The sequence below is a fragment of the Gavia stellata genome, chromosome 2 (assembly GCF_030936135.1).
Source record: "Gavia stellata isolate bGavSte3 chromosome 2, bGavSte3.hap2, whole genome shotgun sequence".
Taxonomy (NCBI): Eukaryota; Metazoa; Chordata; class Aves; order Gaviiformes; family Gaviidae; genus Gavia; species Gavia stellata.
In genome coordinates this window covers 40,488,860-40,514,825 of record NC_082595.1, presented here as the reverse complement: position 1 = coordinate 40,514,825, position 25,966 = coordinate 40,488,860, and the positions used below count along the sequence as shown (strand labels likewise).

General features: G+C 43.3%; 1 protein-coding gene across 1 annotated transcript in view; it reads right to left on the bottom strand.

Moving 5' to 3' along the window:
- Positions 1 to 12,658, bottom strand: part of UST (uronyl 2-sulfotransferase) — a 174,348-nt gene extending 161,690 nt beyond the window's left edge. Inside the window, exon 1 of the mRNA XM_059831314.1 lies at positions 12,385 to 12,658. Coding sequence (XP_059687297.1) covers positions 12,385 to 12,658 — 274 coding nt within the window. The remainder of the gene's footprint in view (positions 1 to 12,384) is intronic.
- Between the last annotated feature and the right edge of the window lie 13,308 nt (positions 12,659 to 25,966).

Here is a 25,966-nt window from a genome sequence, read left to right as displayed (position 1 = left end):
ACAGAGTCCAGCAAAGGGCCAGGAAGATGTTGAAGGGACTGAAGCACCTTACATATGAGGAAAGGCTGAGACAGCTGGGTCTGTTCAGCCTGGAGATGAGAAGGCTCAGAGGGATCTTATCAATGTATATAAATACCTGAAAGGAGACGAAAGCAGAGCCTGGCTCTTTTCAGTGCTGCCCAGTGACAGGGCCAGAGGCAATGGCACAAACTGAAACACAGGGGGTTCCCTCTGAACATCAGGAAACACTTTTTTACTGTGAAGGTGACCAAGCGCTGGCACAGGTTGCCCAAGGAGGTTGTGCAGTCTCCATCCTTGGAAATATTCAAAAGCTACCTGGACATGGTCCTGGGCAACCAGCCCTAGATGGCCCTGCTTGAGCACAGGGGGTTGGACCTGATGACCTCCAGATGCCCCTTCCAAGCACAACCACTCTGTGATTCTGTGAAAGTGGCTGAAAATCATTTAGTTCTGTCAGAAAATTAATTGGTTGGGAAATACTCAAAATCAGGGGATGTGTATCTACAGCAGCTACTCCTTGATTTTCATAAAACATCAAACTTCTCTTTCCTCCCAAATTGCGTCTGGTTTCAACATTTCCTCAGCCAGTAAGTGGTAATGTATCCTCGAATTGCGGCTAACTCTCAGTCTCTCCTGCCTCCATGCCTATTCCTAATGGTAGCTAATACACTCGCTACTATTCACTTATATATACAGATACCTCTATTTGCCTATTCCACAGATGCAGTGATGATCAAAATGACACAACTGGGAAAAAAACCCTAACCAGAACAAAACACAAAAAAAACCCCAGAAACTCAAACAAGCACAGGTGGTAGGGTTTAGGCCCTGCTATGTTGTTATTCATCCTAATTTACTTATTGTGATATCTCCAAACAGGCAACACAAAAGAAATCTGTACATTTGTAGCGAGAGTTCTGCTAGGAAAGAACAATCAGCTGCACATATGAAAGGAACTGAGAAGTCAGCAATTTCACAGCCTTTGCCTTACAATATCTGCTGCAACATTTCAGATTATATCAAAGCTGTTGTCGCACACCCTTTTCATGGAACTGCAAGACTTAGGGAGAAACAAACATGGCATCAAATCCACCTATCAAGCAGGGACAGATATCCCCTGCAGTGCTATTCTTCCAGTGCTTTATGTAGTCTTTATTTTTAGGCATCCTAAGCACTGAGGTTTCAATGACCCACTGACATGAAGTGACCTATCCGTCTAAAAATCTTGCTAAGGTAACTTCCAGGGTCCTCTCCCCCCTCCTCCTCCTCCTCTTTGGAAGCCTTCCACTGGTCATCAACCAATGTTTCTAAGAATAAATACCACGACGACCCAGATTCTTCCCACCAAACTTCAAGCATTTCTCTGTGCACAATTCAGGGGCTCAACTGTCATAAAGACACAGCTAAAGATACCTCTGCCTCTCCCTGCTGACTTCAGAGGGAACCTCTGAAAGGAGGAGTCAGGACCTTATAGACAAGCCATACACCGTCTAAATCTCATGTAACTTCTTCTGATCATCAAGACACCTGTCTGTCCCCTCTTCCCCCCACTAGTTCTCTCCCACTTAAAAATATCTTCTTGGCACTGTACCGCCCAATCTGAACGCAATTTCTACCTGTAATCTCATCAAACTTGTACAGAAGAGGTCTACCAACATCCCAGCTCCAAGGCATTTCTGTGTATTTCAAAGCACCTCATTAGTATTTTTTCTTACCTTTTAAGAATGCAAAGGCACGGGCTACTCGTGGGACACTTCTTCTAAGATCCCACTTACTTCTGATTTTCAACGCACAGATTCAGATGGCTCTTCTCTAGATGTAGGTCAGACAAAACAGACAAGAGTATTTGCTTTATAATGCAAGCCACTGAGGAAAGAGAAGCTGGTTGAAGTAGGACCACCAGCAAGACATGATTTGGAAACCACCAGCTGCTAAACATCGTCTAGTGTTTTACAGCAACAGATTAACAGGAGGACTGGGCAACTCTCTGTACATACAATAGGACTCGAAGGAAAAGGATGTGCTCACATCTTGGAAGGCAATAAGAAAACAGATGAGAGAAAATGAGACTGAAGAAAAAGACTACATCAGTACTGTATTAAACTCCTTTCTGATTAAAAAAAAAAAAGGAAAAAAGTAGCCATACTTAATGCCAGCTCCTACTAATTGCTATGAGATAAACAGAGTCATAATAACACTAATCAATTACTGTAGGCATTCACAAAATTACTGTGTCATCCGAAATTGATGCTGAAACTGGTATATTGTGACACAATTCTCAAATGCTTTCTGAAACAACATCATAAGGCTTGGTTTCTTTTCACATCTCCCCATCTGCCTCAATCCCTTCAGATCTCGTGTCCGTTTCAACGCAAGCCCCTGTCATGGAGCAAAGGTGTACAATTTCATATTCTGAATAGACAAAAAAAAAAATCTATTTGGAAAAACAACGCAAGTTCTAATCTGCACAAGAATTCCCAAGCAAAGTTTAGGAGATCTTACAAGGTAAAAAGACACATAACTAGAATTTAGATTTCAAGAGCAAGCTTTGAATTCTGGGCTGAAACATTGTGTAAAAATCTTTGAGACAATCGTAGTTTCCTCCAAAGTAACCTGCCATTCTGATCAAAATCCAAGCAACAACAGAGACTTCACAATAGTCCCTAGTAGTAATTAGGCAAAAGCTATGAAACATTCACTCATTTGTTACAAATTTGTGGTACGTATTTTAGAAATACCTATTGTTAAACTATAAGGACAGTTGTAAGGAGCACCTCCTCCTCCCCAGATGTCCAGGACTTTCCAAATTGAAAAAAAAAAAAGTAGAAATAATAAGTCATATCCCCTTGACTAGCAGCTTTTAATCCAGCCACTGGTAGCTCATCTTACATATTTGTCACTTGCTAGCAGTTTGGTGACCTTGTACGAGTACAAGGCTACATTGGCATTCTCTCTCTGGCGCAGATACATTAAACTGAGCCAACCATTCACTTGACCAGTAGAGGTTTTTAAAATAAACATTCTCAGGGGTGCTAAAACATACTATTTACATATGGCAGAGATGCACTGCTTCTTTACTCAAACCGGCATGGGCTCCATGATCTCCAACCCAGCCTCCTGATGACTTCTACCCTGAATCATTAAGTGTAATAAAAAGCAAGCTTTGGCAAACATCCAAATGTCTGCTCCTAAAGCATTAGTACTCAGAAACCGTGATAAACCTAATCATTGTGCTTCCACACTTACAAACAAAGCTAAACAACTATTTTCCACACAAGAGGGTCTGTTTCCCTCAGTGCAGCTCTAAAGAGCAAGAGAGTAAAACAAATTTCAGTCAAATAATTGCTCTCCACTTCCTATCCACCCCTCCAGTCTCCAAACATCCTCTAACCCAGATTCTAAAACAAAGAAAAACAAATGCCTCATTATATAAACATAAGTTATGTTTGAAAATCTACTTGCCTGCTCACCAATAATGACGGGGAAACTTTCCTTGGTGAAAAGTCATGTGTCATCATTTTCCACAGCTTTCACTTGAAAGTTAAAAAAACTAACAATAAGAAAAAAAGCAGCCACAAGCTTTTAGCTTATGCTTTTGAGCCACTGCTGCACCAGTCAGATTAGATCTTACCGGCAAGCACCTCTGCTGCCCAGGGAAAGTCGGCAGTGGCTAAGGCAGCGGCAGCATACTCAAACCTGGTGTTCCCTTCCAAGTTAATGGCAACAGGCTGCAGACAACTGACATCTCTGAAACGGGCTGATTCTACGTGCATCATGTCTACCATAAACTGTAATGACCTGGAAGTGGCTCTCCCCTCACTGATAAGACAGGAAATCCAGATAAATAGCTGAGGGTGATAAGAATCTTACAGCAAGATCCAAAGAAGCACTTAATTTTCACTAATTGCAAAATTATTCTCATCCCTTTCTTGCCTCCATGGTAAGAATGAGCAGCCCCTGGACCCTTGCAAGTCCTGGCTTCGAAACTTACTGCTCCAAAAGCGCAACAGCACACAAATGGGATTAGGGGACATCCCCCATCCACCCAATTCTTCAGGAAAGACAATCCAATTAGAACTGGCTGCAAACGCATCCTTAAAAATTATCTGCCCTGAATAACAATGCTGTAGTTTATTTTGGTAAGTGTGTTCATACAAACTCGCATGAGCACACAGACTGGCTATTCACCCCCTTGGCTGCACTCGTAACAGCGGAAGCACACAGGGCTTCCTTTCACAGTGCTGCAATTTAAGACAGCACTCGCAGGGGGTCAGCAGCAGGTGCAAAGTCATAACTTCCAAAAAACCCTATAAACAGATTTTTTTGTCCAGTCCAAGATAAAAAGATGAACTCTTGCATCTCACCTGCAAACTTGTCTTCGCACAGAGGGATGGCTACAAGACCAAAATAACCAGCAGTGCTCTTCTTGAACGGGTTACAGGAGCCAGAAGCTATCAGCGTGCAAGTACTTTCACACGAGGCTAAGACAACAACCCAGAAAGAAGGGCTCTCTTAAGTGCCCAAAATTTATGTCCAAAAATTGGGGTGATTATCATACAAAACAGGGTCAAGCAATTTCAGTAATTCCAGTTTCTTGCCAGACACAAAAGATATTAGAAACTCTCTCTTGTTATTAATATATGAATTTAAATTATAGGATCAGAAGAAGAGGATGGGGGAGAAAGAATCAATTACCAGCTGGAAACAGGAACAGGGGGTAGAAGAGGATACTGTAAAAATACGAGATATGAAAAATAAATGCATTGCTCTTTTTCTTTTTATCCCATTGTATTTAGTGTTCCAAGCTTTTGTGTCAGAACAGCCCTAGGATCTTACTTGACCTGTTCAATCATTTTACAGTGTTCCCACCAAAAATCAAGTCCCTCCATTATACCTTCACCACATGTTCTACAAATTTTGACAATATACACCTATACCTAAGTAACAAAAAAATCTCCACTTACTGTCATTGCTGATTTTGACATGTGCTATTGATTTCAAAATAGTTTTAGCAGGAATCAGTGCAGTAGAGCTAGCACAGACATTAATCTCAGATCCTTGACTAGAGTTAAGAGGAAAAAAAAACAATTAGACAGCCTTTATTTTCTCCACAGAGCATTTAGTGTTGAAGCTTTTGTATGAGTTACTTTTGCTACAGAGTCTCCCTTTCTGGCAGCCTTTAACGCTTATCATTCTTTGTCAAACCCTAAGCAAAAGCAATCTTCCTTCTCCCTAATTTCGCATGAAAATACAAGAAGCACTGCATCAACCACCTTTTTCCTCCCATGACAGCCACGATTCATTTTGCGTGAGTATTCTCTGATAGAGCACAAAGTGCTTGCCATTCACTTCACATGAACAAAGCTTCAAGGAACTGTATTTTTACTTTCAGTTTTGCAAATTAAGCCTAACAGCACCGCTGCAAACAAGAAATAAGTGACCCAGCTACATTCTCCTGGATATGAAGTCTTCTATATGAGGACATATATAAAAATTGATGCCCTTTGATGAGACTCTAGAAACCAATTATAGCAATAACTCCTGAAGTAAAACTTCAGGACTGTGTAACAAAGACTGTGTTAATGAACAGTGGCAATACCCTTGAAAGAAAAGTAGCTGGACCACTGACTTTGCCTCAGCCTACACAGGAGCTCCCTTCTAACACTCTCCATCTGCCTCATCTCTTTGATGTGGCCAAAGTCCCTCCATGACAATAGGATTTATCACAAGTATCTTTTTCCTTTAAGTATTTCTATGGCTACGATCATTGTACTATCTGCGAATATCATATTCTGTTACACATTTAACTTCAAAATGTCTTTTGGACAAAAGGGGATTAAATGCAGGCAGAATTAACACCCAGCTTGTTCAATGTCACATGAAGTCTGTCAGGGCAGGGAACTGAAGCCTCCCTCATCTCCCCAAGCCCAAGTGGAGCATCCCATTTAAGCAGCAGACTTGTCCTCTCACAGGTGTGTATACCCCACTGTCATATAATCTGAAAGCAAACCAAAACCAAATAAATTTTTCAAAGAGCTGTAGTAATATCCCCTCTCATCAGGAACTGCGCTAATCCTTCAAATCCTTTGTCAACAAAGTTGACAATATGAAACAGAAAAATGTACACAGCTGCATATATGCAGTACCTGATTCCCAGACTGGAGTTTGATTTTGAAAGCAGAAAATACATCTCTGAATAAATGCTGAACAATTTTCCAAATGTATTTAGAATATCATCACAACACATTCACACAGTCTTAAACATTTTTTGCTATGACTTCACTGTACACAGTGTTTTATGGCCAGCTAGGATAATGCAGTCCAGTGACCACTTCATCTTTTTGAAAGGAAAAGGCTCGAGTCGGTCATAAAATGAGGCGCATTCTGGTTCTCCATAGTGTTCCTTGACAGCATCATGCATTAGGTAGACCTTTGTTAATCTTACAATCGGACAAGCTGTGACTGATGAGCATCACGCAGTCTTTAAACAAAAGCTTCTTGGAGATGAGGCACATCTTTTGTCTTCCAAAAAAGCTCACTTATAACTTGAGAGCTTAGCAACATAAGTGGAAGTACAAACATATTTTATCTAAAAGATAATACGTATCACATTACGACAGCAAAATGAGGAAGTCCAAAGAAGACAGAAATGTTAATTAAGAAAGATATAGCTACAGACTTGTCATTTTGCTTCAGGCAATCTCTTTTCAAAGATTTAGGAAGCAGCTTCTAAACTGACCTTTCAGTTCCTTACAATGTTAATGAATTTTAAAATGTAATGGAATTAAACAATCCACTGAAAAGCCACAGAAAAATCAAAATGCTTTAAAGTATGGAAGAGCTCATTTAAGAACACTATACATTCTTGAAAACAATAAGAAAAACAATTGTCAATAAGAACATAACCAGGGCCTTGTTAAAAGTATATTCACTTCAGAAATAGGTATTGCGTCACCATACAATAAACCTCATCCATAGACCTGACTGTCTTTCCTTGAGTGTGTTTCTCACACATCTGAGGGGCCTTCAAAACTGTAAAGTATTCATGATCCATGTGCAAAATAAAACTGGATGAGACAACTCTTTTTGGCCATAAAAAAGCAGCATGCTGCTCACCTATAATGGAGCATGCTACATGCTTCTATTGTTTAGGAAGGCTTGCCCTGAAAAATTCTGTGCTTTCCATAATTTTAGATATAAATACAGTATTACCAGAATAATAAAAAAAAAACCAAACAAAACCAAACCAAACCAATTGTTTTCTCCCCCCCATTCTACAGCTTAGGAATAAAATTTGTATACAAAACACTGTCAGTCGCTTTTACTGTTTCCCTTGGATAGTCAGTTTTTCTTTTTTGCCCCTCTCAACATGTTAACAGGAAAAAGCCAGACACTTCAGAAAAAAAAACCAGCCCCAAAACACCCTACTAAAATAAAGCCAATTCATACTACCTCAATTAAAAAAAAAAATTCACTTTGGGTTTAGTTTAAAATATTTTGAAGATTTTTGTTAAAATCTCCCCAAATACTCAGAAAGAGACTTCTTTCTGCTTCTTCCATTTGACACAACTATGGTTATATTCCCCCATGTGTCCAAAATAAACATAACTGTTGTTGCGACAACTTTAAGCCTACCAAGCACATCCGGTCAAAATACCGGAGAGCTTCCAGTGGCATGAAGAGTGAGAGTAGGGACAATTTAGAGATTGTTTGAAAAACACAACTAGCCACGTAAGTCTTTTGTCTTGCATAGGAAGCACACAGCACGGGCAACTTCCACACGCAATCAAATCCATGTACTTTGTGGCCGGCTCCTGGGGAATTCAACAGGGGAAATACTTTAATTGACATGAACAACAAGAAGTTTGCACTGCAAATAGTGAAGATCAAAATATTTTTTTTTTATTGGCCATTAGAGGGTTGCTACCAGCCCTTGGAAATACTCATTTCTGTATTTTGAAGCATGTATATATCACAAGCCAAAGCAGGGAAGAATAAAGCAATGCAAAACCACCGCAGTTGCAAGGGAGCGGAGTCCCCAGTGCATTCCCCAAAAGCCACAGGGCTGTCCAAGATTTACGATTTCTGTCTTACTCATCTAAGGGAAGACTCTTCTCACTTCCTCCCACTGCTGGAGTTGGTTTTTGATCAGTGAGCCAGGATTACCTTGGCAGAATCAACAAGCAAGACCTCATAGATGTTGTGCAAGTCCCAATACTCCAGTTTATTACTGGAAAGCCTGGCAGTTTTTAAACTTTCTGGTTTTCTGGAGCTCATAGATGGTCCAGGACTGGTATGCGCCCCCATACAGCAAATTTAAGCCTACTGGCAGCAGCCGGGATTTTAAGCATCTTCCACAGATTCTTTAGAAATAGCCCACTAGCGTCCACGCCCCCACCAATTACACGCTGAAAACCAGGGCTCCAGATCTATCCTGATGGGATGACTACAGCGTGAAACTTGAGCCATGTTCCTATGAACCACAGCCAGAACAGACAGCAGAAACCATTAGCTTTCCACAGACCTTTCTGTCCTCAACTATTATGAGCTTGAAGTCAGAATGGGATAAATAATGAAGCACAGCCTCGTATCTACTAATCTACTCTCATTTGCTCCGTATGACTCTGCTAGAGTTTTACAAGAGAAGAAAAGGCAATGCAAAGTGGAAATACTGAATATAGCTGCCTTCTTCCCTACGAGCTGCCATAATCTTTTTCCAACAGATTCTCCCCAATCAGTATGGCAATCAAACAAAAAGGGAGATGCATATGGACAGGACACCAGAGAAGCTGGTCCAAGACACCAGAGAAGTAGGTCGAGGAGAAAACAAATTTACTAATAGTCCGAATATTCTGAAAATACACTCATCCCCACCACCATCAAAGGAAAGTTCATAGAACTAGCAAATCTTCACACTTAAGTCCATTGAAAATAAACTTATTCCTCCTCCTCCACAGTGTATGATGCAAGCACAAGAACAAAATGAAAGTTTCTCAACTCCAGTGTTTTCACACTGCCTAGATTTTCTTTTATGCACACACCTGCCTGATGCAGGTGTGATTTTTATCCTGATGGCGATTGAAGTTTTGTTGTGTTACTTAGGGACATCCTTTCAAGTTGAGGTAAAAAACATCCAAGCATTCCGTCCAGAGTAACATCACTAACCACAAGCAACGCACTGAAACTCACAATGCAAATAAAAAACCCAAAGCCGGACAAGATGACCCTTCCCCACGTTGTGGAGGCCACAAAGTAGTTAAAACAGAGAAATCAAATTTCCACTTGGTCTAGTCCTTCTCAGTTCTTGTATATTTAAATGCAATAAGGGCGGTTGCAAAATCCACACATTGCAAATGTGGTTTGCAAACTAACTGCTCCTTTCTGTTTGGGGATTTAAATTTTAACACCATACATTGTGGGTTGGAAGGACTAGAAGGAAAGAGTTGCTTGTACGCTGGATCAGTGGCTTCAGGGGGAAAAAAAAAGTTTAATTTTTTAATGTCATGAGACTTGAGTAGTCCAACTGTTGTATAAAACACATAGGTACATATGTAGGGCTTTGGTAGATAGCAGGACTGGATGTCCAATACCTATTCCTCCAAACAGTTCTGTTAGTTCCCTGGAAGACAATGAGACTACTGGTTACAAAAAAGTTGTTCATAACTTGCAAACCTTCCCAGTTGGATACCTCAAGGAGCATGCACCATTCTTGCAAAACCTACACTCAGTACAAAAAAAAACCAAACCACCTTTAGCAACATCATCCACATGGATCAACTTTGACAACCCAAGTGAAACTGTGCACCGAGGAAGCATAAAATAACTTGAGAAAGCAGAATGCAAACAGGCATCTTGGCATCCAGACAAAGTATGTTCCACTTCTCTGCAGAGGCAGTGGCACTGCTTGCTTAGTGGGCACTAGGACTCCAGCCACACGGACTCTGCTTCCCTCTCAGCCACTGGCCTGCTGCAGGATGTTAGACAAGTCCTTGTCTCCTCAACATCCCAGGTGACCCAGGTCCAGAGAGGAAATGCCTATACTAATTGATATAACAAGTGGAGAAGTTCATTAACAGATAGATATTAACAGATCTGTCTGCCTTCTCCTGAGAGAATCCAACACTTCAAAAAAACCCCAAACCATTTTCAAAGAAGACTGCACTCCTTCCCCAGAGGCTCATCACGTTCAGGCACACACAATAAAGGCTTTTCTGCACTTGCTGAGCACCTCACAAAAATTATCATGACCCATCCACCAAGATGCAGTGGTTTCCAACCCTTTCATCTGCAGGCTTCAGAAGATTTTCCAGCAGAGACACAACTACTGGCTAGAGCGGTTAGGGTAGCAGATCCCAGTTTAATTCTCCGAATCCCTCAAAAGGCCATAAAGTGAGAAGCTGTGTAACTCTGTGTTTCTCACAGTCTATTCCCACACAACCCAAGTAATGTTCATTCTTGATGAAGATTAAATTTTAAGGATTGACATCAACTTCCCTCTGAAAAAGATGTGTACTTGATCCCATTAAAGAGTCAATCAATTGTAAGCAAAACCTGCTTCTACCTTGGTGGAAAATGTGTCCGTTTCCTCTTCAGTGGAGGAATTTCTTCCTAATTATAACATTAAAGGAAGAAAAAAGGTCATTAAAACCCAGGCCAAAAGGCAATACTCTGTTGTGTTTGGGAAGTAATATTCAAAGCATTTCTTCTCCTGTTTTCACTTGAATTTTCACTGATTTTTTTTTTCTCCAGTTACAGTAGAATCACAGAATAACATGAACCGGAAGCGACTTCTGTTCACCTGGTCCTATCCCCCCCAAAAAAACAGGGACAAATTGACTTGGGCTGCTCAGGGCCTTGTCCAGCCGAGTTCTGAATAACTGCAGGGACACCCAACCTCCCTGGGTAGCCTGTTCCTATGTCCGACCACCTTCACGTTGAAAATTTTTTTTCTAGTATCTCATTGGAATTTCCCTTGTTGCAACTTGTGTCTGTTGTCTCTTGTCCTACTGCCCTGCACCTCCCACAAGAGCCTGGCTGTGTCCTCTCCACACCCTCTCATCAGTTAACTGAAGACATGGGATAGTTTTCTCTTAAAGAAAAGCAACACAGAGTTGTATTCCCTAAATGTTCATAAAATATGTACACACAGGCATAGATTTTTCAGTTTCTTTTTTCCAAAATGCAAGTACTATATTTTTGTTCATTAACACCGTCTCTCATGGATTGCCCTTCCGCAGTGTGTACAACCAAAGGCTTACCTTCACAGGCGAATAACACAGAGTAGCTAAAGTGATAAAAACTCACACCGCAAATTATTCTGTAGTAATCCTCCCATACAGAGAAACCTTTAACTTTTGTTCCCTATTTGACCTAGTCCTGCCAGTCTGACGTACTTACATGACCTCACGATACACCCTCTCATATACTCACAACTTCTCTGTTAAGCAGGGAAGCGACATTTAGCGATGTGGAAACTGGGCACAAAGAAAAACCACGTGCAAACTTGTGGTCAATGTGTGGACGAGGACGACAGGCCACAGCACGGGGCTTGTACCGACTCCACCGGGGCACCTCCTTTGGGGTCACGCAGGCTGTGGCAAAGCACTGGAGTGAGCTGAAGTGTTTCAGCGCTGCTGCTCCGACCCTGCCAGCACACCTTTCTCTCCAGAAGCAGATCAGCTGCACATGGGTGGATGCCTGGTTCACAAAGTATACGTGTTTGGGTTTTTTGTTTGCTTGGGGTTTTTTGTTTGTGGGGTTTGGGGTTTTTTGTTTGTTTGTTGTTTTTTTAACAACAGCATTTTCTGCCACGAGCCATCTGCAATCCCGTTCCTCCCCGCCGGGCACAGCACACCCCCTGCGCGCACCTGAGCGGGGCGGGCAGGCGCTGACAGGACTGCTACGCCCGAGCTGCCCCGCTGTGCGACCCACCGGCAGCCCGCGCTGCCCTCCGCTCCGCGGCCGCCTCAGACCCGACCTGACGGCAAGAGGTAGCCGGCGGACCGCGCTCTGCGACGGTCACCGGGCAAAGAGCCGCCCCCGGCCACCGATCTGCCTCGGCTCTGAGGACGGGTCTCCAGGGGCCTCCACTTCTCGCCAAAATTAACTTCTGAGCGGGCGCACCCCCACCGCCCTGCTCCCGGGGGGCCGTCGGCCCTTCCCACCTCGGTGTCAGACCTCACTGCCCCGCGTCCCGCCTTGCCCACCCCTCCGGGGCATCCCCGGCCTCCCGCCGCCCCCGGTCCCGCTCCCGGTCAGCCGGGGAGACCCGCGGCCCCCCCGCCGGAGGGAGGCCCCAGCCCGGCCGCCACGGGGGGCGAGGAGGAGCCGTAACAAGTCCCCGCCGCCGCCAGCCGCCCTTACCCAGATAGTGCCGCAGGTCCAGCAGAAAGTGCGGGGGGCCCCCGTTGAGCTGGTAGAAGAGGGAGCCCAGGCAGAAGAGCAGCAGGGCGGCCATGCAGAAGCCGTAGTCGCGCAGCGAGAGGAAGGGCAGCAGCGAGAGGGGCCGCCGCCTCTTCCAGCCCCCGCCCTGGCCCGGGCCCGGGTCCCCTCCCGCTGCCGCTGCCGCTGCCGCCGCGGGGGGCCGGGGCGCCGGGCAGTCCCCGCCGCCGCCGCCGTGCTGCTGCTTCTTCTTCATCCTCCCCTTCGCCGCCGCCGGGTCACGCAGCCCGCCGGGGCAAGCGCATCCTCCATCCGCCTGCTCGGCTCCGGCTGCCCGCGGCGGGGAAAGTTCCCGGGAGCTCAGGGGACCCGTCCCGTCCCCATCGCCGGCTGCCCCCGGCCCCGCGAGCAGGCGAGAGTCCCCGGCGCTGCGGCGACGGCTGCTGCGGAGCGCCGCTAAGGGGAGGGGAGGGAGGTGGGCACCATCCCGCTCCCTGGGGCTCCTCTCCTCCTCCGCCGCTCTCGCTCCCTCTCTCCGCTCGGCCTCCCGCTCCGGTGTCAAATTTCAGCCAGTGCTCCGCCGCCGCCCGCCTGCAACTCGCGGCCGACTTGTGCGCGCCGCCCCCCTCCCGCCGCGGTCCGCCCCGGCCTCCGGTCCCCCCCCGGCCTCCGGTCCCCGCGACGCGCCCGTTGCCTCCGCGCGAGCGACCCCTGCGGGCGCCGCCGTCCCACCGGCCTGGCTGCGGCGGGGCCCGGCCCGCCCCGGCCGACCTAACCCACCTGCCCCGGCCCGCCCCTGCCGCCGCGGGCGGCCCCCCGGGGCCGTGGGGCTGCGCGGGGAGCGGGGCCGGTACCCGTGGGGCAGAGGCCGTGTCAGGGCTTCGCGCTGTCCCCCGCCGCAGGGGTCTGCCCTCGCAGCCGGCCGCGCGGGGAGCAGCGGTCGGGCCTGACTTGCCCGAAGCACCGCCACGGCCCCCTGCCCGCGGCCCTCCTCTGGGGCAGGCCTCGGGACGCTTCTCGGGGGGCCTGGACGAGGGGTCTCATCTCACCAGGGCCCCTATGGCCCACACAGGCTGTGTTGGGACTGCCATAGCTGTCCTTACGGTGATGATAGCAGCAAAAAGGTTTAATATTATGGTGATTTAGACAAGTGGAACGCAGCATTAAGATCTGGCACCTTTATAGTCCTGTAACATCATTTGTGGGGTAACAGAGGGATCACTCTTCTTGTTGTGGCTTTGCTGGGACGATTAAAGCGGGGCTGCTGTCTACTGGGGAGAAGGTTTTAGAGGAGTACAGAAATTACAAAATTAAGATTGCTCATCTTAATTTGACCCCCTTGTACATATGGCTTATGATATAGCCTCTAATTAGTCGATCATGCTATTTTTCCTAGAGAACCGCTTCCCACCATGCGCAGGGTGAATGGTGTTCACTCAGCGCTGAGCTGTTTCATAGCTTCATCCTCTTTATACAACATATGTCCCCAATATGTCCTGATGGCTTATTTGGAGCTATTCTTGTCCTTGGGCATTGTCTGAAGCAGAAATACATTTCATTCCCTCATGCGGCTGCATTGCCAGCACAGCAGTGGAGGGAGGAGGGCTTGGGGTGGTACTGCCAGTTCACTGTTTTGTTTTATGGACCTGGCTGGAAGGGGGTGCTTCCCCAAGATCCTGCTCATGGGATCACATGAGACTCTTCATTTCTAAGCAATACCAAGTTCTCTCCACTGTGGTTTGGGAGAAAAGTGGGAAATCATGACCCAAATGCAACTCGCCAGGTCAGAAATTAAAAAGCAATCACTTTTTTCCTTTTTAGGCTTAAAAAATGCATCCTGGTTTAGGGGGCCTGACTCATAATCTTTGCGCACTTGCAGCTGGAAATTTTGCTCAGGAGACTGCATTCAGATGTGTTTGCCACTTACGGAAAGGCTTGGGTGAATGCCTGAATGTTACCTACACTTACTGGCTTCGTTTTGTCGCTGGCATCCAGCAGCAAAGGGCATCTGCTGAAATATGGAAATTAATCTTTCTGGTGTGGACAAGAGCACAAAGCCAGAATCTGACAATCAATAACCAATCCCACTGCATTCCTTGATAAAAAAATATCCACATACTGGCTGAAAGAGCAGACCTTCTTTGATAGTTTGGAGAGGACTCTCGGTTTTAGTTACAGAGTTCTACAGCATCACTGCACAGATCCTTCACAAACTTACACAAAACCTGGAGCAAAGACAAAGTTAGGAATGACACCTCATTTTTGAAAGAGAGAACAGTAATATGATACAAAAAATAATTCCACTTTGGGCTAGTGTTTAAGCACCAAAAAAAGAGACGGCAAAAGGTAAACCTTTAGGACTGCACTTTAACAGTGCAGTCACTTTAAACAGAAATATCCAACAACTTTCACCAGATAAAGTCATAACTGTAATTGCACAGTTAAACTACCACTTCTTAATTCTTGTGAATGTTGCTTTGAAACACTTAGGAAGTAAGTATCAGGGGCTTATTTAACGTGCGCTGCTGCCATGGATGTTTTGTCTTGCACTGCTGCCATGGATGTTTTACATTGTTCTGTATTCCTTTGAATACTTCCATATCTACTGGCTTGTTTGTAACGACCACGCTGCAGATTTGTTTAGTAGTGCTAGTTGCTGTTGGACATGAGAAACAGGTAAGCACTTACACTGAACATTTGAGAAAAATGGATGCTTTGATGAGAAGACAGACAACACCTGTAAGGTGAATCAATAAATCTTTACTTTTCTGGTTGCAAAGAATGTCTTTGATCTCTAGGAAGAGACATTACAAAAAAAGAAAAGATGGAAAAACAGACCAATCAATGGAGTAAAATTTAAGTGGGAAGACTGTACTGTTGAGAGAGTTCTTGCTGTATTTCTAAGCATCGGCAGGTAAAAAAATTCTCTTGGGAGGAAGAAGAAAACTTTGTTGCTGGAACATATACTTAAATGTATACATTAGCTGTAAAATTAGTTACTTTCACATATATGAACTATCACACCTACATTATGCTATCAATTAAAAAGCCAAAAATCAAACTAGGACAACAAGCAGGAAAATAAATGCTATTTACTTGGTGCTATAGCTTGATATAGTGCAACTGTTTCCCTATTTTTAATTCCCCTGTTACTCATCTACTTTAAGGAAAAGAGTATGATTTTGCATGCACAGCATAAAGCATTCAAAACACACATACATCCTTAACTTAGTACATTCCTAGTCACACAAAAAACCCCCAAAGAATCCGAAACACAAACCCCACATTAAAGGAATATTACAGTTGAAAAGCCAAGTGTCGACACTTTTAGGGTAATCCAAAGGTAAGATTTTTCAGACAAATTTGTTTTGACTTGTAGAGGGCATGACTTACAATTTAGCCTTTAATTGTGTGATGATATTGTTTTGCTCAGAGAACTGCTGCCTTGTACAGTGCATGGGACAGACACTGTTCACTGTATGTGCAGCTTTTCAGTTTATTTTTAATCTCTTTGTTCAACATATGTCCTTGGGCTTTGTTTAAAGCTATTTAAATCCTGCTTGTAATGTGGGATTATTAACGTCATAGCAGGCTTTTCTACAGCATTCATTGTTACGGTGCCTTGAGCACATGATGAAGAGTTATGAATTACTTTCATAAGATGTAGCTAATATCACCATTTTACTGATTGGGAAATGAGACACAGAGAGATTAAGGTTAAATGTGTCTACTAACTTTGGTTGCCAGCCTTGAGATGGCTGGGGTTTGCCTTGGTGAAATAGTTAGCATTATGCAGCACTTTGTATGTTCGAAGCATAGCTCCCTTTGACTTCAGACGCAGCTGTGAATGCTAACTACATCTACAAATCAGATCCCAGGCTCTCAAACCGAACACCAAGCATAAAAAGAGCACTCGGTGGCCACCTGTAGTTCAAGTAATCTGCTTGACATCATATAGGAATGCCGTGGTACTAGCAGACACAGAATCAATCATTTTCAGAGCGGTATTCACTGCAGCAGTCCTCATCCTCTGCCTGCCTTCACCTTGTCCCACTCTTTTTTTTTTCCTCCTCTCCTAGATCTAGTCTCAGCTCCAGGATCTTTGTCCAAATCTATTTCGTTCCATGACCTCATCCAGTCTAGGTCCAGCTTTTCTCAGACTGAATCCCCCTCCCGGCTGCAATGGTTCCAACAAGAAGGACACTGTGAGCACAGAGGTGCTTCCCCAGGGCTGGAAGAGGATGCTCCCTACAATCAAAGGAGCAGAGAACAGAGCTGCCGAAAATTTCAAAGTGGGTCCATGTTGATGCTGTGCTAGAGATTCCCGAGCTGATTCGTAACTCCAAATGCATGGATTCAGAAACAAGTTCAATGAATGAGATGAAGAGCACATGGAGGTTGAGTGTCTGGCAGTACTCAGCAGAGGGTACTTGGCCACATCAGCATGGGTTACCCACCGGCTAGTCAGTTCTGCTGCTCGGCCAGCCTGGACGACCGTCTTGCCAACCGGGCTGCGCGCTCGCGATTCTGAGCCTGCGTCGCTAGTATCTTGTTTGGGAATGTCTGCGTCAGGCTGCTGGGGTGCTGCAGCTCTCTGTTACTGAGCACACATAATCTGAGGCTACTGAGAGATGTCTAGCCTCCCATGGGAATAGCAAAAACCACACGACTGAAAACCAAAGACCAATGCTCCAAGGAACAGATGCACTACGATTTCCCGTTTTTGCAGTGGTAGGATTTTGTTTCTAACATAGGCAAAACATCTTTCCCTTACTCTTAGAAACATCTGAACATTTTTTGTTGAAGATTTCTAAATAAATTCTCATTAAGCAAAATTTCCCAGCTGGAATATTTCAGAATAGGCAGTTTGCAAAGGTATAAATAACTAGAAAGGACTAGGATATAGCCTGGGCCCTAATTTTCATAAGACAGTAAGGCTAGAGGAGATTTAGATGCAAGGCTTCACTGGGTAAAGATTCACTGGTATAACAGAGTAACATAATGTCATCTGAGAAGCACCGGTGAAAGATCACAGCTTTAGATTCCTCCAGCACTCTCTGCAATTCAGAAAGGGTTCAGAGCATAACAGAGTAATTGATGGCAACTGTGCAGGCTTTATTTTGCTTTGTTCAGCAACAGTTCATAATTTGATGGAGATCAAATAAGGGTGCACTGTACCCTTTCATTTCATGCATCTAGAATGCTTGCAAGTTTCATCTGCCTTGACTGAACTGGAATTGCAGCCCTGGGCTGGCTGGTTGTATTCATTTCTCTCCTTTGTGGAAGGTTCAGGAATACATCCCTGGGAAAAATATGACAGTAAATAGCTGAAGACAGGGAAATGAGCTTGTGTGCCAGAAGGGTACAACTTAGTGACACTCTGATGGAGCAGGTTCACTTCAGAAGAGGTGTTTATAATTTGTGATTGAAATGGTACTTGGAATTACATGAGCATGTTCTATCGACATCACTTGGCGTGTGATGGATTTATCAAAATGAATTTATATTAACCCCTTGGCATTGCTGGCTATCTCCAGCAAAGTGGTACTCAGAGGGCTGTCCTAACTCCTGATACCACTGTTTTTATTTGTTTGCTTAATTTTCTTAGAAAATGGGTAACAAGAGAATTCAACCAGGACACTTTCCTTTTTAATCAGTATGCATATCATTCAGAAGAGGCAATTGAAGCTAGAGGTACAAGAGGATGTTGTATAATGTATAGTCTTGATGATCAATCCTTTCCTCTCATAAATACCCACTCAGAACCCCCCAACTGAGTTCCTTTTGACTTTGTGTCCTCTTTGTATTGATTTTCCAATAGCAGTCTAATTCCCGCATTTGTCTGCAGAAACTCCTAGTAGAAAGGCAGAAGATGCAATGTGTAAACATGAGTTTTCACACAGCAGACCCATTAAAAGCTACATTTGTTTAGACAGTTAACAGAGTAACACCGTATGATGTACTGGACAGATTTAGACATGTGAAGATGGAGACAGTCACATGGGGAAAATACAGTACTGGTGCTAATTAGGCACTAAGTAAAGTAGATAGGCACTTATGTCCAAATCCAGGAAATGCAAAAATATGTTAGAAACATGCAGCTACCTCCGGAATAGCTGGTGCCTGCATGCAACCCCATGCAGAGCTATGCCAGTGTAATACCAGGGAGCAGCAGAGCCAGATTAGCGCAGGGCTCTCAGCAGGATTAGCCAGGGTGGGCAGAGAGCCATCCTGGCACTGAGTTGCCTCAGCCAGTCCCAGAGACGTTTTACAGCTCCCCGTAGTGCACTGCATTCTGTAGCACAGGGTAAAAACAGGGAGAAGTAAGCCAACGCACCAAGAGGTGTGTTGGTGTTGCAGCTGGGTACACTATGGGAGGATGAAACAGCCATCTAGTCTACTCTATAAGAAACCTCAATCCACATCTCTGAAACTACTCCTAAAATTAATATTCTAACTCATATTGTGCTAATAGTAATGCCACCACTGCTGTCTTATAAAATACGGCAGACCTACAAACAAGGTCTCTCTCTCCCCCAGGTGAGAGAGCTCCAACCACTGGGAGGAGACTCTCCAACTTGTTTGGTTTTAGGTTTTAAGTTTGGGGTTTTTTTTGGGGTGGGGGGGGGGAGGGAGAAGGAAGGCGAAAAGCCAAAGTGAAAGGCAGTTAAAAAAAGAAGGGGGAAGCAGATTCATATGAGGGACTGGAAAAGAGTGGTGCACTGAAGCTGAGGACAGAGAAGATCCTACACCTAGTGTGGTGTGCAAGGTGGGGAGGTGATTTGTACTTACAGGGGAGAAGAAGGAAATTCCTTCCTAGTGGGGTGGGGAAAACAGCACCTGACGTGGTGCATTTAGTGCTTAGCAGTCTCAGACTTCAGGTGGGATTTTCAAAAGCAGCTGTCTGAACAAGTGGGGGTCTAAATCCCTCAGTAAATTTGGCCCTGTGTTTTTTCAGCTCATCTCAGACATTATATATCACAGAATCACAGAATCACTAAGGTTGGAAAAGACCTTTAAGATCATGAAGTCCAACCATCAACTAACACCACCATGCCCGTTAAACCATGTCCCACAATGCCACGTCCACACGTTCCTTGAACACCTCCAGGGATGGTGACTCCACCACTTCCCTGGGCAGCCTGTTCCAGTGTCTCACCACTCTCTCAGAAAAGAAATTTTTCCTAATATCCAGCCTGAACCTCCCCTGGCGCAACTTGAGGCCATTTCCTCTTGTCCTGTCACTCGTCACTTGGGAGAAGAGGCCAACACCCACCTCTCTGCAACCTCCTTTCAGGTAATTGTGGAGAGAGCGAAACAATATGAAACAATTCATAAGCTGAAAGTTACTTTACTGAATTATTCATAGACAGATTGCATGTAATCAAAGTATTTCAGAAAACCTGTTTGTTCACATATCAAAAAGCCAGCAAATGTCAAGCTCTTTAGCATGGATCCCTCACTTGGTAAAGTGGTATTCGCCAAAAATAGAGTTATGCGTTGGCTGCTTTTGTATAATCCGCCACAGGGATGTAATTACATATGTTAGGTCAAATTTTGGAAAAAGCAGTGTACAAAAAAGGGACTGACCCACAAGATAAAGTTTACTGAAAAGTCTGTAAATCAGGTCACTTCATGTTCAAACCTCCCACGTGAGCGGTGGCCCCACAATGCATGTGCTGAAACACAGTGCAAGTGCATGAAACTGCCTTTGCTCTTCCTTCAGCTACCAACGCCCTGCTGCTTCCAACCCCAAAACAGAAGTACACCATATTTCAGATGATACAAATCTTACTTGTGAGCTACAGCGGAGGGAATGTCCTTCAGAACTCTTTGCCTTTCTTGTATAGGTACCTTGCTCTTTTAGGCACACAGTTTTATCAGCAAACTGTTAACTGTAGAGTGGTGATACATTGCTGAGAACTGAAATGGAAGGTCAAAATTTAAAAACCTCAAGCCAACAGACTAATATGCAAATTGCTAGAACAATATCTGCTAATTCTTCTCTCATATGAGGGACTGGAAAAGAGTGATGCACCAAAGGTGAAGACACTGTCCTATATGCAAGTATGCACACCCATATATGAGGTACATGTAGGTGGAGAATGTTGACTGACTTACGCTACTTTAGGCAGCTTATTGCAGCAGCCCAGAGAGTTCTTTTTCTAACTTAGTTTTGATTCGTTTCCCAGACAGTTACATATATAACCTTGGCTTGCTCTCATTTCCTTGACACATGTACATATAAACCTGAAAGTTTTTAAGTTGTATGTAAAGTTTCATTTTGATTCTATACAATCAGATTAGGAGTTTTATTTAGTGTCAGCTTGCAGAAGAATAACTGTGGGAAATCTGGAACCTTTTAATTTTTTAATTCAGTAAGAATATGTCTCATTTAAATAATTTGTTCTTGTTACTCTTGCAGTTTCTTGTTGCTGTTCAAATGTGAAATACGCAAAGCAGCAAGTAGATCTGCATATCATAAACTATTTCCCCCCATTTTTAAATTAGATTCTTTGGCAACAGTATTTCTGGAATGCAGTAAGTGTTTCTTTTAAACCTATACAAAATACTTCTGGAAGATAATGCCTACGAAAATGTCTGTTGAAAAAGCAGGCTGTATAAATCAATTATTTAGGACCTCTGAAGTAGAGCAATAAAATCTAGAAAATTAATATAAAAAGATGCAGTGCAATTAACATAATCATGAGTGTTTACACAAAAATAGAGCAGCCAAGCATTTGCAAGATGAGAAAGAATGTAATTTATGTATAATGAATTAAGGCAAATAAATCAAAGGCTCCTTGCTCAATTTATTGAGTTATACTCAACATCAAGGCTTTCTCTGGACCAATTTGATTTTTCTGCAGTCTTTGTCCAGAGCCACGTGACTGGAGCAAAACTATGAATTGCTTTAAGCACTCCCAGATGCTGGGGTTGTCAGTCTTAGCTCATACTATTTCCAATTCTTGTGGAAAAAGAAAGCATATATTCTCATTATACCGGGCCTTCAACCGAGTAATCTCCTGACTAAGAGACTTGAGTTTAAAAAACTCAACAGAGCAACAATTATGATCAACTGGTCTGATTTCTGTTGCTTGATGAAATAAAAATTGACTGTGTTGTTGCTGCTGATATTATTTTGTCTCCGTTATATTTTACTTCCCTGCCTCTTGCTGCAGCGACCTTAGCTGTTTCAGTGGGACTCTGTGTGTGCTGCTGATTGAGCTAAGCCAGACTTTAACATCACACCTTGTAAAGGCAGCTCCTATTGCCCTTATGGGAGCCTCTTTCAAAAGATATCACCTTTTTTTCCCTTTCTTTTTATCTCAAATTAACACAAGCAGGCTCAACCGTATGTAATTTGCATTTAAGAGAACAGTACACCCTGTCTTTTGAAGATCTGCTCAAAGTGTTGTTGCCTTTTCATATTCAAACAGCATAAAGCAAAAAGGCTGTATGTTTGTAACTTTAAGAAAAATGTTTGTTAATTTACTGTAAAAGAAAGGTCATATTGCCTTCTCCCCAGCCTTACCTTTTTATTTCACAACGACATTTATCCATGGACAGGAGACTGTTGCAAGGACTGTGTATGACAGTCCCTGCTTACACCCTCAGATGAGTTACAGACCTCTTACATTTGTAGAGTCTTATGTTGGCTGAAGGATGGGAGATGACAGATGTGCATCTGGGTAGGAAATCTCACCCTGAATTGCATAACGGAAACCCCCAAATACATATGGAGGTCAGGTGGTATGTAAATCCCTCTTTCCTTTGGGACAGATAGCAAGAGAAGGGTGGCAGGACAAGGCTATTGCTCCAAAGCCTGCACCAGCTGCATCTCCACTCTTTTGGATCTCAGCCTAGGTTCCTTGTGCCAAGCACAGCGTGATGAAGAATTATTCCTCCTGCAATCATCTGTGTCTGATCCCAGGTCAGGAAAAAACTACAGCACTGTGCTGCAAATGTATGAAATGCAAGTGCTGTGGAAGAAATTATGATGCAGGGTCAAAAGTGTGATTCTCCCACTGAATTCAGAGATTTGATTGGCTTGTTGGTCTCTGCAAGAGTTGAATTTCAACCCAAGAGGATATTTTAACCATTTAACTTTAATTGTTACTCACTTGAGTGTTACACCATCAGTATCCATATATTTATGGATCATAGCAGTTAGAGGATAAACTGCACCTTTTATCCTTGTTCAAGCTCCCCTTCCAAATGACAGCCTTGTACCTTGAACTCTTCTCAAGACAGAAAACTAAAATTTTCTCACTCTTCATTACTGCATGTATTGCTCACACAAGTGGCCAAAATGTCTCTGTCTTCACAAATGTAGTATGTTTGTTCAAGCCGGGGAGGTAGGTGCAAATCTGAACGCTAATGTTTTGAAAATTCTTCTCCTTTTAACCAGAAACATAAATATTACATGGAAATAACTCATGATTAGACCAAGCCCTCAGCCAAAACCTAAGCAAAAAGTTTGTTGTAGTGATGAGATATTATTTTAGATAAATAGGGACATCAAAATTTTGGGTGTTTGTTTTTTTTTTTTAAATTCCTGATGCTTTAAATCTAAGCTTCAGAAATGTGGAAATGGCTTCATTTTTAGCCTTGAGACTTACCCCAGATGTGATCCCCCACAAGGACAAGTGACTGTGTATTGTATATGTATACAATGGACTAACTGTTAGACTAATGGGGGGCTGCAGGAGGTTTCTGGGGCCCCTTCATTAAACTAATGACAAACATTCATCTCTTATTACAGAGGATACATTCTCTCCTAAATCCCTTTTGCAACTCACTGTATTTTCTCTTTTTGAAAAGACTTTTCACTTGTGTTCTCTGAATTCTTAAGGGAAGATAAGATGAGTAAAAGACTTTTATTACCTATTAATTATCAGTCAAGATTTCTAATATTAATAGGCAGCCGAGGTCCTTGTAAGTGCAAGTCTTATATTACAGCTGACACATTTCAAATTCTCTGAGCTTGTGGACATGGAAGTCTAAATCCTTTTTCTGTGTGGTTTGGATGCACAAGAACTACAAGCCCAGTTATTTGCCATAGTGTTGAAACAGCAAGCTGTAAGTTTTATTATTCATATATCACCTTTTAGATATCTAAAACCAGGAATACTGAGGATTCAGTGAATGAGTTCAGTGTACCACCTACAGCATGAGTCCATTAAATATGAGACTTGGTCTGGTGGTCTCCATGCGCCTTAAAGGTCCTTTCTGGAATATTTCCAGCTTACAGTCTCCCACCCTGCTCCTGTAGCTGCATACTGAAAGTCAGGACTCCTGATGCCCTCCGGTTGTAAGAAAGCAACATGCCTTCCTCTCCTAATAGCCACACCTGTCTCCTGATGATATACAGAAAGCCAAATTCTTGGTGGCACAAGTAATTAATTAATCTTCTCATGTAAATTCCTTTCCAGCCTCTGCAAAAATGAGCGACCAGATGCCCACATAGTATGAGCCTCCAGGTCTTTGCTTTATTTGCAAATATTTGAAAGGTTATCCCCTTCCTACAAGTCTATAGAAAGGTGAATCCTGGCTTACGAACCTTATAGGCTGCTTTCCCATGTCTTTCCCTTTCCTCAGGGAACGCATTTGCTGTTGGGGCAGAGCCACAACTCACCTGAAGACAGTCCCACATATTTCCTGTATCTCAAGCAGACAGATGTTCCTTCCACTGGGTGTCATTTGATAAATGAAAGGTGGCAAAATGATCATTCCCCCAGACTACCTCCAACCCCCAGGATGCCTCCACTGCTCATCCCCTGGCTCTGCTTTAAAGGTTTTTTCCACCCGATAGATGGAATAGGTTTGCTAGAGCAAACATATAGCTAAGCACCCAAAACTAGGATGGGGTGATGGTAGTCGTTTTACTGGAGTTTTATGGCTGGGAAAACTCTGAGAAGCAAACAAATTAGTATAATTTCAGAAGAGTTTGGATAACATTGCTTAATGGTGGGTCTTATTAAATGGGGAATGGTGAAGGCACATGAGTACCCCACGTGCTGTTTTTCTGCATAGCTCAAGACTTTTGTAAACTAAAGCAGAGCTGGAAGATCCCAAAGAAGTTTGGCAGAGAGACTGTGAAACATTTTATAACATTTACATCATTGTCTTATGTTTTTCAAGGGAAATTACTCATAGTGTGATTTCTACTGTGAGCAGAAATCTACTCCCTCCTGTGGCCCTGCACGCCAACTTGCAGAGGGGCAGGGATTAGCTGATGATGGCAAGGTGAGAATTCCTGAAGTTTGTCCAGTGTCTCCTAATTTAAACTCTGTCCTTTACTAAGTGAATATGAAAACATGTTAATGCTTTGGGGATGTCTGCGGTGAGAAGCTGAGATGGGACGCTGAACATACTGTGTACAACTCAGTTCTTTGCTTCAGAGAGGCTGCCAGACCTTTGCACTTTGAGCATGCTTTGTAACATCATTGTCTCTGACAGGAGTAAGCACATACCTGCTTTGGCAGTGCGTCCAACTAGAATAAATTGTTAAAGAAGTTGCTTCAGGGACAGCAATGCTTCACAGAAAAGTTTTTGAGAAAGTTAAGACACAAAAAATATCAGAAGTCTTGAAGCGTGCAGAACACATCTGTAACAATAACAAAATGTGACAAGCTATATTCTTGCAAGCAGATACAGTTCTAGTTGAATGAAAGCAAACTAAAGGAAGGAGATGGTAAACAAGAAAAGAATGCAAAAAAAAAAAATATGACAGTAGGGAAATTTCCAAATTCAGAGCCCTAAAATGTTTTTCATTGCCACTATTTTCCAACAGTCTACATTTTGGTAAATGTGAAATACACATTATGTCACTTTATCTTTTAAAGAAGACATTGCCTATCAAATAAACCTAAACTGCCACGGCAGAGTTCAGTTTTGAGCTGTGACTACTGTGTGATGCAACACGTTCCTTTTGCACTTAAAAATAGTAGTACTAGACTTGTCAGGAATGAAGGACTGGATCTTATATTGAAAGCAAGTGCTACACCAAGAGCTAAGGTAAAGCCTATAGGAATTCTGCTGTGTTTTCTTTATGTTATGTTCTAGAAAGTGAGACAAAACTGCTGTCATTGAAACTGTCAAGTCCTGTTGGGGTTTGGCTGACTGGGAAATGAAGAATGCAAATAACTGAGAATAGGAGAGTGTTTTAAGAAATTCCAAATGCATCATGTTCAGAATATGTGCAATTTTTGCAAAAGCCAGGCACAGACACTCTGACACTGTCCCCAAATATAGGTCCTGTGGCTGGCAGGGTGGTAAATGTGCTGCAAAGTAGAGTATGTTCTGATTTAAAAAAGGGCCACATGTGGAGACCACCTTGCTGCACCTTAGTCCTGCTTTTTAATTTTGAGTTGAAACCACTCTTTAAAATAATTTGAACTTTGTATTTGTTATTATGTGGACGTTCCAAGCATGTAATTATTACGTTCTGTTATTACAGTGGTAGAATCTGCAGCAGTCTTTCATGCTGACATTTTAATCACTAGTACTTACTATTGCAAAACTTCTCACAGGCAGCACTGATTTGTAAAATCAAATCTTA